This window comes from Pangasianodon hypophthalmus, chromosome 12, assembly GCF_027358585.1.
Source record: "Pangasianodon hypophthalmus isolate fPanHyp1 chromosome 12, fPanHyp1.pri, whole genome shotgun sequence".
Classification (NCBI taxonomy): domain Eukaryota; kingdom Metazoa; phylum Chordata; class Actinopteri; order Siluriformes; family Pangasiidae; genus Pangasianodon; species Pangasianodon hypophthalmus.
In genome coordinates this window covers 23,402,452-23,420,133 of record NC_069721.1, presented here as the reverse complement: position 1 = coordinate 23,420,133, position 17,682 = coordinate 23,402,452, and the positions used below count along the sequence as shown (strand labels likewise).

Here is a 17,682-nt window from a genome sequence, read left to right as displayed (position 1 = left end):
CGTCATCATCATTCTTCTTTCATCTTTTACATCATCATCATCATCATCTTTCTTTTCCTTCATCATCATCATCAGCAGCAGCAGCAGCAGCAGCAGCAGCAGCACATCATCATCATCATCTTCTTCTTCTTCTTCTTTCATCTTTTACATCATCATCATCATCATCATCATCATCTTTCTTTTCCTTCATCATCATCAGCAGCAGCAGCACATCATCATCATCATCATCATCATCATCTTCTTCTTCTTCTTCTTCTTCTATCATCATCATCATCATCATCCTTGTTGTTCTTCTTCTTCTATCATCATCATCATCATCATCATCATCCTTCTTCCTTCTTTTTTTCTTTTTCAAATTGCACATCTGCACATATCTGAGAGATACAGTATAAACAATAAAATATAAGATTGAAAGCTAATATTCTGTAAAACTGATGTAGCTTATGCGATTAATGGGATTTATTTATTTATTTATTTATTTACATATACATTACTAACACAAGCTGACACATTTGCAAAATATATTTTTACAAAAAACATAATGCAAACACAGAATAAATAATTGTTTATATATACACACACACACACACACACACACAAACCTTTTATGGGTTTATTGTTATTATTATACACACGAAAAACTACATATTTTACTATATTGACTGCGTTTGGTTTGCACCACAAAAAGTGTAATAAATAAATAAACAAATAAATAAAAAAAACCAAGAAGGCGCATGTAGTGGGCGGATACGCATTGACGTCATATTTCTGCGACAACCAATGTATATATCAACATGGCGCTGCTGTACCGGGTGTGAGTGCGGGTAGTGAAGTTATTGCTTAGATAAATAATAATAATAATCATCATCAGTGGGTGAAGTGAGAGATATGGAGCAGGTCGGAGAAGTGGAAGTGATTATTCCGGGTGAAGAGGAGAGAAATGCACCGCACTGTGCACATGGTGAGTGTGTGTGTGTGTGTGTGTGTCAGTGTCAAACACCTATTTATTTATTTGTTTACTTTCATACTTACTTATGAGTAGTTTACTTATTTAATGAACCGCTTTCTTACTTACTTATATATTACTGTACTTGTTTACTTATGTACTTATATACTTGCGTTCCTTTTTAGGAATAGTTTACTTAATTACTTTCATACGTACTTGCTTGCTTGTCAATAGCTAGGTGCTTACTTACTTAGAATTAACTTGTATATGGCCATACTTACTTACTTTTACTAAGTACTTATTTACTTATTTTATTATTTACTTTTTTACTTATTTACTATCATACTTATGTACTTACTTACTTGCACACATATTTAGGATCAGTTGCTTACTTACATACTTGTGTACTTATGATCAGCTGACTTACATATTTACTTGCATATTTTAGTTGTGTACTTATTTACTTAAAATATTACTTTTTTTATTACTGAATAGTTTACTTTATTACTTACATACTGTATGTACTTGCTTGCTTGTCAATAGCTAGGTACTTACTTACAAACCTGCAAACTTATCAGCTTACTTACATACTTAAGTACTTGCTTACTCGTGTACTGAATATACATACATACCTGCGTACCTACTTATGATCAGCTTACTTTCTTGCATACTTGTGTATTTACTTACGAATGAATAACTTACTTACTTAAGTACTTACTTATGTACTTCTTTATTTAAAATATTTTTTATTACTGAACTTTCCACCCATGGAACACAACCCAGTTATAGTGTGTTAAAATTAGTAAAATATTTTGAATCATTAATAACAACATTTAAGATTTGTAAATTTTACACACACACACACATATACAATATGATTTGCATCATTTTAAACTCATTCATAATAATAATTAATATATCATGTGTGATGATGGTCATATTTACTGCTGTGATGATATCAAAAAACAGTAAAACATTAAATTTACATTATCACGTTAAAGCATGGACTTCTGAGTCACACTGAGAACCACGGATCACTAGCTATTGGCTTTATTTTCTGTTTGAACTGCTTGTGTGTGTGTGTGTGTGTGTGTTGCAGGACCTGCAGTGTTGTTTCAGGTCATGTGCAGAGGAGAGAGGAGTGGAAAGAGATTTTACGCCTGCTCTGCATGTCGAGACAGAAAAGACTGCAACTTCTTTCAGTGGGAGAATGAAAAGGTAACAGAACTGAAGTTAACATGTTTTTTGATCCAGTCTTTTCTGTTTAATTTAACGTTCAGTACAAACCATAAAGTGCAGTTTTAATGGAACTTGTGGAAGCACATCAGAGTCAAAAATAAAATGAAAATGTCTTTTGATGCAGAATCAGTGCATTAATACGTAACGGCGTAAATGACAGGTGGTTTACTGCATTAACAAACATTTTGTAGCCTTGTGATGTTTAATAGTGTGATTTTAAATCCACTTTAAGAGCGTGCGACTGCTTAATGAGGTAAGTGACATTTCAAGTGTCATGTTAACATGATGAATGCAACACCCACATGAACCCTACACCATCTGTGCAATTCAGTAAAGTCATTTTCATGTTTCATTGTGTACTTAAAAAGGATTTAAATGCAGTTAAAGACTTTAACTAACGCTTTAATAAAGCATCCAAGACTAGATGAGATGCTAATACTACTACAGTCTGCTACATAATTTACTGCCACGTTAGACTCCGCCCTCATTCATAAGCGGCATACATCATATACATCCAATATACATCAGATGTATGTCAGATGGCAACGTGCATTATTGCATTGAAAATTGCAAATTTGCATATATAAGTGGGAAATTTAAGTTGTAATACATCAAGGCACTGCTGTTTTATCATTTTTGGAGGAAAAAAAAAAGTGTGTGTGTGTGTGTGTGTATATATATATATATATATATATATATATATATATATATACACACACACACACACTGTATATAATGTATATGCTCAGACCTTTAGTGTGGTAAAGAATTTATTATTATAATTATAGGAACATATCATATTCATTCATGTAAACGCAGAGGAAATCCTCCCTGTCATGTAATTGTTTAAAATGAATTTATTTCATATTTTTAATTCACTGAAATAAAATAAAGGCAAAACATTAATCTTATTACTAGCCTCTGTCAATAATTGCTGTTATTATTTTGTATATTTTCTTTCTTTTTTACTTAATTAAATTCTTATATCCCTGTTTCTTTCTTTTTTTTTTTTTTTTTTTCATAAAATGTTGTTAACAAACAAATTGCCAGATGTGATTGTGTCTTAAACTTGTGACCTACATTTTGTTGTTCGTTGTTATTCAGAAATTAAGAAAAAACTGAGCATAGTTGTAGAGGAATATTATTTAATCTTATATATTTATTCTTATTACTGAACAGCTGTTGTACCACTGAGTACACGTTTACATCTATGTGAATATTATTTACATCTTTTTCTGATGTTGTGTTTTTTTACTTTTAATCTGTATACTTTTTTAATGATTCAATGTTTCAGGTATCAGAGGAACGAGTGCGTGCGAGAGAGGAGCAGAACCGGTTGAAGAGGCCCTCGTTCACTCATTCAGAGTACTGCACGAGGTAAATGTCCGTGTTGGACTGATGAGAAACAGCGTACAGTACGGTACAGTAACAAAACCACAATCCGACATTTTATTACAGCATTATTTCCATTGCATCGTGAGTCCTTACATGGTGTATACCGTACCATAACTAAGCATTAGGTTCCCCTTCCCTTTCTTGCTCAGGTACAAAGACAACCAAACTGGGGAATGTGGGTGGAGCTAGAAATAAAGCACGCCCCTGACTGGTCTTAAAGAATTGTCCTGATGGGTGTCAAAATTACATAAAATATAATATTTAGATTTTGTTTTTATACATTTATGACTCACAGGATTGTTTTCTCATTGCTGGTATTTATCTCACTTCTACATTTCTTATCCATGAGCCACATTAAATCTTGAAATCAGGCCAAATCCCAATTGGGAGTAGCATGTTACTAATTGCCCCTACAGCACAACCTCCAGAGAAACTCCTTCTATTATGTGTGAAACAGACACGGGTACTTGAGCAGGGTCCGGATGGTACCGCTACACAGTGCGGCACTTTAGAGCAGGTACCTCATTAGAGCAGGGTGTAAAGTGTTTCCTCTCGCTCCTGTGACAGGTTCAGAGAGTTTGTTTCCCTGCCGCTGGATCAGAGGAGGTTCTGTGTGGACTGTCAGCTGCTGCTCCTTCCAGCCGAATGGAGCGCTCACGCCTCACACCAGGCGCTCTCTGATGACATCACAGTGGCGCGGCTGAGGAGGCCCAGTCTACTGCTGCGTGCTTTGGAGAATAAGAAGAGCAATGCGCAGTACCTGTTTGCTGACCGCAGCTGCCATTTCCTTCTGGATGTGCTCTCTGGATTAGGATACCAGAAGGTTCTTTGCATAGGGACGCCACGGTGAGTTTAAAACGCGTGCCCTGTTCAAATAACGCAGCTTCTGAGATCTACATCTTCAACACTGGGGCAATGTAAAAAAAAATCATAAAGTCACACCAGTTACAGAGCAGAATAGTGCGATTAATTATTAAATTAATGTTAAACTGCAGCGCTGCACCATTCACCACTCCACTGCATTACAGAGTAAAAGAGTAGGGTTGCCAGATCTCTAAATATCTCAGAGGGTGGGCTTTCCTTAATCCTTTTGGCCTGGAAATGATTAACACAGTGCTGATGGATGTAATTCAGATCTACTTTTATATTGAGAGGTTTTAAACCATGATTGGATTAGAAACTGTAAATCTGGCAATGATTTCCATACATCCACCTCTTCTTACGCTGATTCTTTATTTCTGATTGACTGACTGAACAAACTTACTTATGAAATTTTTTATTAATTTACTTACAAACTTTCTTTCTTTCTTTTTTCTGACTGTCTAAAGTTACTTACAAAATTACTTATGAATTAACTTGCTTACAAACATACCTACAATCTAACGAATGAACTTACAAACTAACTAACTTATGAACTTATTTATAAACTAACATACAAACTTCTTATTTGTGAAGTTGGTAACACTTTTTCCTTTTAATCTTACTTTTCAAGTTATATTCCTGAAAAGTGTCGTTTGTCATGTCCGCTGATGATGTTAACTCTACTGTAGTAACCATTTTGAACTAGGAAGTGGAATTTTATGTGGTGAACACAGAAAAGCGGAGTGATAGACACAGTGTAACGTCCCAGTGCCATTATAGGAAATATAGGCACTGTTTGGACTGCTGCTGGACCAATCAAATTAGTGGATGAGAACTGTTGTATAAACTAACTTGTTTACAAACTAAACCTACTTACGAACTTACATACAAACTAACCTGCTTACGAAGTTACAAACTAACTGCCTTACAAGCTAACATTCTTTCTGAAAAACTTACTTAGAAACTAACATACAAACTAACTTATTTACAAACATACTCACAAACTAACCTGTTTACAAAAACATAAACTAACCTGCTAACGAACTTACAAACTAACATACAAACTAACATTCTTACTGACAAACGTACTTAGAAACTAACATACTTATAAGTTTACTTATTTGTAAACTTGCTTACAAACTAACTAATTTACTTACTTACTAACTTACAAACTAACTTACTTATTTCAGTTAAACACACTTACTTATGAACTTACTTACTTAAACTAATTTACATACAAACTAACCTACTTAGGAACATACTTACAAACTAACTAACAAATTAACCAACATACAAACTAACCTGTTTACAAACTAACCTACTTATGAACTTACAAACTAACTTACAAACTAACCTACAAACTAACGAGTTCTTACTGACAAGCTTACTTAGAAACTAACATACTTACAAACTTATTATTTGTGAACTTACTTAAACTAAATTACAACAAACTAACCTACTTACAAACTAACAAACTAACCAACATACATACAAACTAATCTACTGACAAACTTACTAACTAACCTACAAGTTAACCTACTTATGAACTTACAAATGAACCTACTTACAATCTAAGGAAAGTGCTATCTACACTCTTCCGCCTACATGATCTCACAGACACCCATGATTGGCTAGTGATTGACAGGCGAAAGAGAGTATGCCCCGCCCATTTTGGACTCGCAGTTGTGGATTCTTCCCCGCTGTTTATTGACTGTCATTGCAAAAATATAAATTTCTGGTTACAGCATCGTTCCCCACTTCCGTGACTCCTTTACTATCTAAAGCTCGTCATAACTATTTTGCAGATTAGCCTGATGTGTTATTTCACACTGAATTAAGTATTTAAGTAATTTATTTACACAAACTAACTTTCACTTAATCGCAGATTACATGAGCTGATTAAGATCCGGAGCAGAGAGGACAAGACTCACACCATGAAGAGTTTATTACTGGATATTGATTTTAGGTAAGTGCACATCTTGGGATTTTTTTTCTAGTTAAAAGTTAAGGCTAGAGTAGTTTTATGCTAAGGTAAGAACTGGATAAGTGGATCATCACCCTGGTCCTGGAATAACATCACTCCTCTCCTGCATATTATTATTATTATTGTTATTATTATTATTATTATTATTATTATTATTAAATTTTTAACTCAACTGATCAAGCTAAAAGATTGTTTCTGACCACATTTCTGTTTTGTTTAATACTTAAATTACTTTTCATAAAAAATTTTTTACCATGTTTATTTTGAAAACTCTTGATTAAAGCATGGATGTAAATTAAACTACTAATCCACACTGATTTAAAGTGCAATGTTATGTTTCCGGATATTTAGTCGCATTAAAATGTAGCATTGGTTAGGCATAAACATAGATCGTTAAAATGTTATTGCAGGAAAAAGACTAAAATCTGCGGGATGAGATTTATCTGCATTTCAGTGTTACTGCAGAATAACGCGTTAGAGCCCTAGGCAACAGATCTCCATATGATCTGGAACAGGCTGTCGATCTTTGGCTTTGAAAAAGCGAAAAGCAGGAAAGACTGGCTCGGTGAACTGGTGATGCGCCCTCTCGAACGCGGTCGTGCAGCTTGCTGAGAAATCCTGCAGCATCTTCATGGCGTCTGCGTCGTAGAACGCAACGCGACCCTTGTGGTAGTTGACAAACACGCCCACCTTGTCTGGTGCCGCCCGAACGGACAGAGCCAAGTGCCGGTCGTTGTGCCACGCCATCAGACGCCCGTCCCGAAACTCCAGACTCCACGAGAGTCTGTTCCTGCCCAGTTTTGTGCTTTTGTCCTGCCCTTTCCTGTGCAGGCTGCCGTAAGCCACGCCCACGGCCCAGGAAGGGCAGCAGTGAACGTCCACTTCCCAGTAACACTGACCCGAGCTTATAGCGGGCAAGCCCAGGGCACAGCAGGTCTGATCGAACTGCAGAGGGTGGCTAGGAGCCGAGCTGTCGTCAGGAGAGATGTACAAGCCCCGCCCACTTGAAGTCACCTTGATCTTTCTGTGGCTGGCTGTCCTGTCAATCACCACCTCAGTGGAGTCTGACAAGAAACATACAGGATACTGTACAGATCAGTCTTTAGACAGTATAGTGCATTGTGAATAACTGCGGTGATAGATTCTGTGGTGCATTGTGGGATATCATGAGGATTTTGGTCGTTAAATAAGGCCATGAAACAGCGTATAAAGGGAATACAGTGTGATTTTGGCCAGAGATAAACCACTCTGTGTTGTGTTGTTATAGGAAAATAATCAGTGACGGTGTGGTGTAATGAAGCAGAGTTACCGCCACCACCCTGAAGTTTATTATTTTCCTATAACAGCACGTCCTGGAGTGTTTTATTCCTTTTACACCACAGCAATTTTTGCAGTTTTTTATTTATTAAAAAAACAACATATTGTACTTTTTAATCCGTTAGTTATGTTTAACGTTAGGGAATGTCTATGAAACGTGTTAATTCCTGTTCTCACTAATAACAGCTATAAACAGCTATAAACCTTTTATTCTCTCTAAGACAAAAAAAAAAAAAAACGCAGCTTGTGATGTTACCATGAAACCAGAAAGCGTAAAGACTCCTCTGTCCTGGAGATGTCAGAAAACTTAAACTTACAGCTTTACCTCGGACTGTTACAAAGCACTGACACTGGAGACTCCTTCCAAAAAAACGACTGCACACATTCCTTTCACTCTGTTACTATAGAAATGATAACGTATCAGAACAAGTGCATTAATATTAACTTGTGATTTGAATTAAAGCTGCACTACTGTCAGAGCTGCTGTTATAGAAAATTAATCCACACCTTCTGACCAATCAGAATCCAGAATTCAACAGCACATACATTTCACTGTAGATAAATACGTTTAACATCATTGAAATCTGTCGTTCATGTTAACCAGCTATGAGCTCATGATTCAGTGATATTCATCTGTAACTAATTAGTAAAAAAAAAGCTGATTATTTACCCAGCAGCAAGCTCTTCTTCTGTAGTTGGACTTGCAAATCTTTTGAGATCTTCCCCAAAACCTTCATGAGCTTCTGGAACTTTTCATCGTTCAGCTTGATGGCCAGTTCAGCTGCGTCCTGCTTCTTATGGCAGCTACGCAAAAGTTCGATCAAATCACGAAAATGACATAGTCTCATGCTAATTAATTATTAGCACTGATCATTTTAACCTGCAGCTGCAAATTATATTGAGAGTGATTTACCTGAAATCTGCAGGAGAGACCTAAAATCAGGATAGAATGTAAAAGTTTAGCTTTATGAGGAAATGATTGTTAATGTTTATATTTATATCACACGTCTTCTTTAGTACGGAGTGATGAGTACCCGCTGCTGGCTCTCAGCTCCTCCCTCCTGCAGTGTCCTGACGGTGCTGATGTGTTTGCGCACCAGTTTCAGGTGCTGGTTCCAGTCGTGCAGGAGACGCGTCATTCTGCTGCTGTTCTCCCTGTGCTCTTGTTCTAGCGAGTCCAGGACGGCTTGTTCTTCCTTCTCCAGGGCCAGACGCATGGCCTCGAATCGCTCGCGCACTTGCTGCTCCATCGTCTCGGCACTCGTCTTCACCCCAAGTGTCAATGACAACGGATACGAATTAGCTTTAACATATTAACGCTTTTAATTCATAGAACGTTTATTAGTGCGATTGTGGCTTGATGGGGGGGGATTGTGAGAAATGCCTTGGAATCAAGAAATGCTTCACCTGGGTCTTTAGAAATATTCCTAAATCAAAGAAAGAAGAGTTGACGACGCTAAAAGTTCGACTTCTGTTATGTAAAGCCGTCAGTGTGGAATGTTGAGTGCGACTCTTGTTGAGTTTAACCTTGTACCTAAGAAAATATAGAGCAGTAGCATCACGTAGATTAGCTGTCTAAGAAATAAAACCACCATGGGTCATGCTGTTATAGGAAAATAATCAACAACAGGATGATGTGATGAAGCAGAGTCAGTGGTACCACCCTGAAATTGATTATTTTCCTATAGCAGCGCTTCCTATAGTGTTTTATTCCACTTGTACCATTCCTCTTATCCATTTAGAGTTACGTTTAATATAGTAGAATGTCTGCAAAATAAATTCTTGTACTCACTTACATTATATCAGCTGTAACATAACCGTAAGATAAGATAAGATAATCCTTTATTCGTCCCCCGATGGGGAAATTTGCATTGTTACAGCAGCAGATATAAAGATATAAAAAATAAAAAAATATATAAGTTTGTATGGCGTCCCTATGAATGAGCCGTTGCTATAGAAACGCTAATGTATTAGAACCAGCGCATTATTATAAAGCTGTGATTTTCAAGTAGCACAGACAGAGTATTCTGATAACGTTTATTTTATATTTTCTTCATATTTTTACGTAACTATGTCTTGCCTTTTAGTTGGAAACAGAACAAAGACTCACGAAGTTTACTAGCTGTTAATAATTATTATTATTATTATTAATTATTAGCTGTTAATTATTTACCAAAACAAACTCTAGCCTGGGGGGTGGAGCTGAAATGAAGAGATGCAGATCCTTATATAAGGGAATCCTCGGATATCTCGGATAAATGATGTAGGTAAACATTACAGACCGCACCTTTAAGTTTGGTAAGATTTGCTGATCACTTACAGTCAGGTTGGCTTGGCGCTTTTTCAGAGACGCCATGTGAGCTTCCGTCCTCTTGCTCTCCTTCTCCAGCTCCTCCAGCCAGCAGGACAGCTGTCCCTGATGTTCACACAAACGCCTTTAATATACACGAGGGTGCTGTATTGCTTTAACGTTACTATCAGTCTGTTGTTTTTTTTTTTTTTTCCCCATAACACAAAGTTATAGTGGAATGTAAGCAAACCTGTGAGTATTTGAGCGAGTCAGCGCCTGGTTTACGGAGTGATTTTGGAGAACGAGGGTAGGGCTGCGTGACTGAGGCCAGACAGAGCGAATCGGCTGGCGGTGGCTGTGACACGCCCTCTTCCTCTGCCATTTCTGCAAACTCTATTAAACAGTAAAAAAGTAAAGAGAAGAAATCCTCATGTCGTGCCTCATAGCTGGTGGTTTCAGTGGATCTGCTCATTTTTTAACCACAGCAGTGGTCACGTCTTTAAACATTTCTGCATTTCTGCTTTACATTTCTGTTTAAAAAAAACGATTTTATTGAATTAGGGGAAAACAAGGAGAGGTACATTCTAGACCAGAGGAAAGAAGAATAGCAGCTACATTAAATGTTGCATAAATGGAGCTACATTTTAGAAAAGGGGGTTACATCCTAGAAGAGAATGAACCTATTCTATTCTATCCTATTGTAAAAACATCTAGAATGCTTTATTCTATTATTTAGTAAAGACTGCTACATTCTAGACCATCCAGATAAAATGGTAATAATATTCTAGAAATGAAATTAACATTTTCTATTCCATTCTTCTATTATTCAACAAACATTAAGACTTAAATCTGGAATGCTTTATTCTGCAATAAATGATATTCTTATTCTAGACTAGGAAAACATTTGGATAGCTATATTCTAGAACATGGAGAAAAGGGGAGCAATATTCTAGATTACAGGAAAAAAGGATTGCTTCATTCTAGAATGGGGATAGCTATTCCTATTCTATTTCATTCTTCTATTATTCAAAAAACATAATTCTGGAATGCTTTATTCTAGAGTGAATGATATTCTAGAATGGGGGGGAAAACTATAGCTATGTTTTAGAAGAGAATAAAGCTGTACTGTTCTTCCAGCTGCTTCAAAAACAGAACAGACGCGTTCTATAAAGCTAGAGGGCTTTATCCTCGGATCAAGAGTTGTTCTTTTCCTGCTCTAGGACAGGATAACTCCAAAAAAGCAAAAAGGATAACTCCAAAAAAACAAAAAGGATAACTCCAAAAAAACAAAAAGGATAACTCCAAAAAACAAAAAGGATAACTCCAAAAAAACAAAAAGGATAACTCCAAAAAAACAAAAAGGATAACTCCAAAAAAACAAAAAGGATAACTCCAAAAAAACAAAAATCTCTGTATTAGTGATGGTAATTTAGCTGAATTATGACATTTACATTACTGTATATGAGAAACAGAATATCCTCCACAGTCATGAGCAAAGTAATGATCTATTAATCCTCAATGTCTCAAAATGCGAGGAAATAATTAAATAAAAGAAAAGAAAATTAGGTTGATACTTACAGTACAGTGAAGGAATGAAAATTTGTTCTTGTGCTCTCTCCTTCTCTCCCTCTCTCTCTCTCCTTTTCTCTCTCCTTCTCTCTCTCTCCTTCTCTCTTTCTCTCCTTCTCTCTCTCTCTCTCTCTCTCTCTCTCTCTCTCCTTCTCTCTCTCTCTCTCTCTCTCTCTCTCCTTCTCTCTCTCCCTCTCTCTCCTTTTCTCTCTCTCTCTCCTTCTCTCTCTCTCTCTTTTTCCTTCTCTCTTTCCTTCTCTCTCTCTCCTTCTCTCTCCTTCTCTCTCTCCCTCTCTCTCTGGTATGTGCTGAAGCAGCTGTAAAATTTTTTCATAAGTCCATAACAAGCCAAAGCCTGTGTACGTGTGTCTGTATCAGTGTGCAAGTGGGTGTGTGCGTGTGTGTGTGTGTGTGTCAGTGTCTCAGTGTGTGTATCAGTGTGTGTGCGTGTATCAGTGTGTGTGTGTGTGTATGTGTGTGTATATGTGTGTGTGGGTGTGTATGTGTATCAGTGTGTGTGTGTGTATCAGTGTGTGTGCGTGTGTATCTGTGTGTGTATGTGTGTGTGGGTGTGTATGTGTATCAGTGTGTGGGTGTGTGTGTGTGGGTGTGTACGTGTATCAGTGTGTGGGTGTGTGTGTGTGTGTGTGTGTGTGTGTGTGTGTGTGTGTGTGTCAGTGTGCGCGTGTGTATGTGTGTTTGTATCAGTGTGTGTGCGTGTGTGTGTGTGTGTATATGTGTGTGTGTGTGTATGTGTGTGTGTGTATATGTGTGTGTGTGTGTATGCGTGTAGGTGCATGCATGTGAGAAGAATAATGTCTGATGTTCTTGCTCTTTTTCCTCTTGTAGATATTCCCAGTTTTACACACAGGATGAGTTCTGTCATTACAACATGTTTAATCATCACTTCTTTGACGGAAAGGTAAAATATTCTGCATGCGTTTTTATATAAATCTATACATATATATGATATTACGCTGATATTTGTCCAATTTCCTGTCTGCACAGGAAGCAGTTGAAGTTTTCCTGGACTTCCTGACAGAGGAAGGTGGCAATAAAGTAGTGATGGTAGCAGATCCACCCTTTGGAGGTCTGGTGAAGCTTCTGGGACACACGTTCTCGAAGATATCTCACATGTGGAGGAGTCTACAGGGAACTGGTGTGTAAGACACAAGTACAGTTCGGTGCAAAAGTTTGCGCCCCCCATGGTTTTTGAGTGTGTACCATGTTCTTTGAATCCAAAATATTAAAAATGAAGTTGCATTTTCTGTAGCGGGGCATTGATTCGAAAAAGGTAGTCCTAAGGGTGTGCAAATTTCTGCACTCAACTTTATACACACACTCAGATGCAAATGGAGTCGTAGCACTTTTTTTTTTTTTTTCTTTAACCATTATTGGTTCTCAGTTCCTTTATTTCAGGGGTGCTCATTACGTCGATCACAAGACAACCACTAGTCGATCTTCTTAACAGGTCGGTGTAGAACCCGAGTGTGTGAGAGCGTGGAGGAGGACTCGGGAGACAGGTGGAATTTTTGCTGAGCTCCGGGTTCGTGTTTATTCAGTCCAAGCTTTTTAGTGCACTTTTAAAAACTCACCAAACCCGAAACAGCTCAGTGGAAACGGGTTCGTCCCGGGCTTGCGGCTTTCGCTCTGTCAAGTTCAAGGTCAAGGTCACGCTTCATGGTGTGTGTGCGTGCGGGTGTGTTTCGCAAGCTCGACCAACTATATCGCTCTCTCTCTCTCTCTCTCTCTCTCTCTCTCTCTCTCTCTCTCTCTGGTTACGGCAGAATGCACAAAGAGACACAAAGAGACAAATAAATAGACTGGCTGTAATAAGATACAGATGAGAATCATCACGCGTTACCTGCCGCTTCGACCCACGTCCTCTCCGTCCACCTCTGACGCTCGACCACGCCCCCGCTGATGCTCGACCACGCCCCCGCTGCTGTATATTACTTTTGCGATTTCTTTGAATGAAAATTGACTGCATAACATTATTTGAATAAAAACAAATCTCTCAAAATAATTTCGCAAACAAATTTAGAGTGTAGGTGCATATTTTACATGGTGGATCTTACATTATTAATAATAATAATATGAAAAAGTAGATCTCTTGTCCTAGAAGTGTGAGCACCCCTGCTTTATCTGCTCTCAGTAATGACACACTGCAGAATTTATACACTCACAACTGTTCGAACCCTCATTCTGCAGAGAGCAGCGTGTCCGAGATGCCCATGGTCTGGATATTTCCGTACTTCTTTGAGCCGAGGATCCTCGACTGCTTCCCTGCCTTCACCATGTTGGATTATCAGGTAATGGATTCTGCATAAGGGGGGAAAAAGAAAAAAAAATAGACAAAATGTTACACAAATATCAAGTATTTTATTTATTTATTTATTTTTTACTTTGTGTGTGTGTGTGGGTGGGTGTGTGTGTCGGTCAAAAGTTTTGGAACCCCCTTTATTTTAGCAATTTTGATAAACCAGCATTAGGCTCATTTTAAATAGAAAAATAAATATATATGGCAAATTAGATTATTATAATTAGAGACATTTTTTTTATGATGGATGTAATAGAAAAATCTGAGATCCTGATCAACAATATATATTACTGATACTCATTTTCTCTGATTTTTAATCTACAGGTTGAACTGCTTAACTCATAAAATGCACGGCATTTAATAAAGCATTATTTAGAGTCTTATTAGGATTCCAGCTCTTTAATACATCATTAAATACACAATCTATGGTGTAGCACTGCTTAATATTTTTCTTTATTTAACAGCCATTCTGTACCTATTTTTTTCTGTGATTAGACATTTTTCTTTTGTGCATGAGAACATGCGTATACAGTATGTAATAATACTAACCATGTGTATGAAGAAGCCTTTAGTGATTGAGTTTGATAAACATGGTGGATCTGTTGTGTATTTTTGCTTACACTCATGACACAGCATTTCTAACAAAGCTACAGCGAAGACCAACAACCTCCTCATCACCACGGGAGTTACACTAACCTTAACGTCTTGAGCCCATATCCACACCATACTCTATAATTATAAGGTCTCAGCAATTTAGGTGCATGACTTTATGTAAAATCGTAATAGTAATGCACCATGAATGTGGTTATTTGTCGTTACTGCAGGTGGATTATGATAATCATCCTCTGTATAAACACGGGACGACGGGCCGTAAGCAATCCCCAGTCCGACTGTTCACTAACCTCTGTCCCAAAGACATCGTCCTGCCAAAGGAGGAAGGCTACAGGTAAACCTGAATATACACACACTTCACTCTTTAATGATCAAATCATAATTTTGCTCAGGAAGTAAATATTCAGCGCTTCCTCTCATTCACACTCGTTCACATCCTCAGATTTTGCAGCATCTGTGAGAGATACGTCTCAGCAGAGAACCGACACTGCCCCGACTGTAACGCCTGCACATCCAAGGTAGGCCTCGTGTTTTTGCAGAGTGGTTGTATTTTAAAAAAAAAAAAAAAAAAAAAACAGAAGAGGAACTAAGCATCACATTTTATTTTTCAGAACGGAAGACCATGGAGGCATTGTGCTGAATGTGGAAAGTGTGTGAAGCCCTGTAAGTGTTACTTCTTCCTTTTGAAATCAACACAATCTCTCAATCATCCAAGACGTGTTTAGCTACGATGTAAGCAAAAGCAAGAGCTACCAGTTCAGCGTTTTACAAACTGCACGTCTAAATAACAACACGTGACTCAAACCTGTTGTTTAGCTATACAACATCATTTATATATAAAAAGGACTATAGCAAAATGTGTATAAAAATATATATACATGTGAAAATGGAATTATATTATATAAAATCACTACAGTTATTATATAATTCATCAAAACATCAAACTTTGAATCCTGATGCTGGTGTAAGTGACACCAAAATTATGTGCTGAGGAAGAATATGATTCAAGATGGAGCCACATCCCGAGCTGTTTTAGTGTTGTTGTTTTTTTTTAAGCTTTGTGACATCCTTCTGTCCATTTTTATACATAACAGTGTGTCAGAAACCACAGACAAGTCTGTTTGAAACACCGAACAACTCCACAAAGCTGAATGAGGAGATGCGAGTGTGTGATGATGTATTCACGCTAAACTGGTAGCTGTAAGCCTCCGTAATTTTTTAGCTCCAGCGCTAAAACTAAATAAGTCTACACGCTGAACATGTCTTGGCTGATCGACATGCACATGCTATAAGGTTGTATTTGCATAATTTACCTACTTTATCATCGCTTTTGGATCTTGTCGCTGTAACAAATCCATTATCCTCTCTCAGCCTGGCGTCACTGTTCCTCCTGCGGTCGTTGTGTGCTTCCGGATCATCGCTGTGGACAAACAGGCTGCTACAACTGTGGTGATCCTGGACACAAACACAAAGCCTGTCCTCTCAAACACAAGAAAAAGTGAGTGGATGCTCATACAGTCTCACACACACTCACACACTGTACAGATCCTGCATAGTGTCCTCTTGGTTGTAACAGAGTGTTTGTTCTGTATTAGTACCGTATGTTTACGGATGAACCTGACCTGAGCCAGATCTCGTGTGTCTATTCCAGTGTACAGAGTGCTAAAGGAGCATCCAAACACAACAGCACAAAGCACACCGCTAAGAAAAGGAAAAACAAAAATACCCACAGGAGGAAGAAGAAAAAGGTCACATGAGTACTCGCTGCACAGATTACACCCTGATGGAGCGTGCGTCATCAACAGAGTGGACTAATGAACATTGTAGCATTGAACATTGTATTCTGGCTATTTGATAATAAAAATATACACTTTTACACTGTGTAATTAATAACTTTCTTACTAAAGTGTGGTCAGTGGTTGTTGGGTAGTTGTCTCAGTGATTGGAAAGGTTATGAGGTCAAATCCCATGACTTTCAGTGTAACTTGGGCCCTTGGGAGGCAGTGAATATCTCCGAGCCAATTAAAAATGAGGTGCAGTGAGGTTTCAGTAATCAATCCCTCACTCGTGCACTGTTAACTATCCAGACTGCACTCACAATTAACATTATCAAAGTGTTTAGGGGTCCAAGCACCAACTCAGACTTAACATGTTCTATCAGTGGAAACTTCAAGAAAAGAAAGCTCTATGGGTCTAAAAAATACAATCCGAAAACATTTCAATAACATTCATGAAATAGATCCAAACAGATGGGGCCTGTGGAATTAATGCTGCGTTCGAGATGAAGTTATAACTCCATATCTGCAACCAGTAAAAGTCGCAGCCCCCTCAACTCATCAACATGAGGTAGTCTTCAACTGCCAGTTCCTTCCCTGTTTACGGAGTGATGTCTAATCAACATGGCCGCTCACACTGTGAACAGTGTAAAGTCCCCCTTCTCCACTTTTATTTTAGTTTATAGCAGTATTGGCTTTAGATTAGTTCATATACACACACAGTACTTGGTTAAATCTATAACATTGACCATAATAATCTCTGTTTTGAGAAAGTAATCATCAACATTAGCGTTTTCACTAACGTTAGCCGGCTAGCTTGTTTTTGTTAACGCTACTCTCTATTGTCTGCTGTTGTTGCTGTGCCGCAACTTCAGTCCAACATGCTACAAAACCAATAGCCACATTCTCACTCTGTAACTGTAAAAGTGCAGTTAGAGTAGCTTTTTACGAGCTTTACACTCTCACACAGAGCAAACATAAGACACACTGTCATGGAGGCGTCCATGTTTTTTTTTCCCCCCATTTCGCATGACGTCAAATGTTCCGAGGTTGAAATGACGTTACTCCAACTGGCAAATTCCCCCTTACAAGACACCACAGAGGCGGCATCATTCTGCAGTTAAAGAGGTTCCTGGCTACAAATAGTTTAAGAACCACTGACACTAAGCTTTGCATAAGGAACAGTAGTGAGGACTGAATTCAGAAAAACTGTGGTTAGAAAGTGCTCCAGAAACACCATCATCATCGTTACCCGCTGTTAGTCAAATGATTTAAACTGTACAAATTACGGCGCGTACTGAAACAACAAAAATACAGAAATAATTTTATTATATATTTTTTCCTTTTACACATACAGTACTGTGCAAAAGTCTC

General features: G+C 37.8%; 2 protein-coding genes across 3 annotated transcripts; one reads left to right on the top strand and one right to left on the bottom strand.

Annotated features, from left to right (window-relative positions):
• The first annotated feature begins 759 nt into the window (after nucleotides 1-759).
• zcchc4 (zinc finger, CCHC domain containing 4) lies at nucleotides 760-16,409 on the top strand. The gene is made up of 13 exons (XM_026915559.3): nucleotides 760-961; nucleotides 2,046-2,164; nucleotides 3,480-3,562; nucleotides 4,148-4,426; nucleotides 6,327-6,407; nucleotides 12,451-12,523; nucleotides 12,610-12,760; nucleotides 13,813-13,913; nucleotides 14,746-14,867; nucleotides 14,976-15,051; nucleotides 15,145-15,196; nucleotides 15,905-16,031; nucleotides 16,185-16,409. The coding sequence occupies exons 1-13, from the start codon at nucleotides 889-891 to the stop codon at nucleotides 16,288-16,290; spliced, it is 1,443 nt and encodes a 480-aa protein (XP_026771360.3). The 5' UTR covers nucleotides 760-888; the 3' UTR covers nucleotides 16,291-16,409.
• si:dkey-219e21.4 (nuclear factor 7, ovary) lies at nucleotides 4,382-11,696 on the bottom strand. Of its 2 annotated transcripts, XM_034309526.2 has the most exons (7): nucleotides 11,611-11,696; nucleotides 10,283-10,425; nucleotides 10,063-10,158; nucleotides 8,777-9,007; nucleotides 8,656-8,675; nucleotides 8,413-8,546; nucleotides 4,382-7,489 (listed from the first exon to the last, which is right to left on the bottom strand). In XM_034309526.2, the coding sequence occupies exons 2-7, from the start codon at nucleotides 10,412-10,414 to the stop codon at nucleotides 6,900-6,902; spliced, it is 1,203 nt and encodes a 400-aa protein (XP_034165417.1). In that variant the 5' UTR covers nucleotides 10,415-10,425; nucleotides 11,611-11,696; the 3' UTR covers nucleotides 4,382-6,899. The 2 variants fall into 2 exon arrangements, with proteins under 2 accessions (XP_034165417.1, XP_053094756.1); XM_053238781.1 differs by lacking the exon at nucleotides 11,611-11,696 and having other exon boundaries at nucleotides 10,283-10,702.
• Nucleotides 16,410-17,682: the final 1,273 nt, after the last annotated feature.

Bases quoted from the DNA above. Each gene is read 5' to 3' on its own strand.
- zcchc4 (XM_026915559.3), top strand. From the start codon at position 889: ATGGAGCAGGTCGGAGAAGTGGAAGTGATTATTCCGGGTGAAGAGGAG. The intron at 962-2,045 runs GTGAGTGTGTGT...TGTGTGTTGCAG, and splicing joins TGCACCGCACTGTGCACATG to GACCTGCAGTGTTGTTTCAG. The intron at 12,524-12,609 runs GTAAAATATTCT...CTGTCTGCACAG, and splicing joins ATCACTTCTTTGACGGAAAG to GAAGCAGTTGAAGTTTTCCT.
- si:dkey-219e21.4 (XM_053238781.1), bottom strand. From the start codon at position 10,504: ATGAGCAGATCCACTGAAACCACCAGCTATGAGGCACGACATGAGGAT. The intron at 8,676-8,776 runs GTACTCATCACT...TCCTGATTTTAG, and splicing joins GAGCTGAGAGCCAGCAGCGG to GTCTCTCCTGCAGATTTCAG. The intron at 8,547-8,655 runs GTAAATCACTCT...ACTTTTGCGTAG, and splicing joins GTCTCTCCTGCAGATTTCAG to CTGCCATAAGAAGCAGGACG.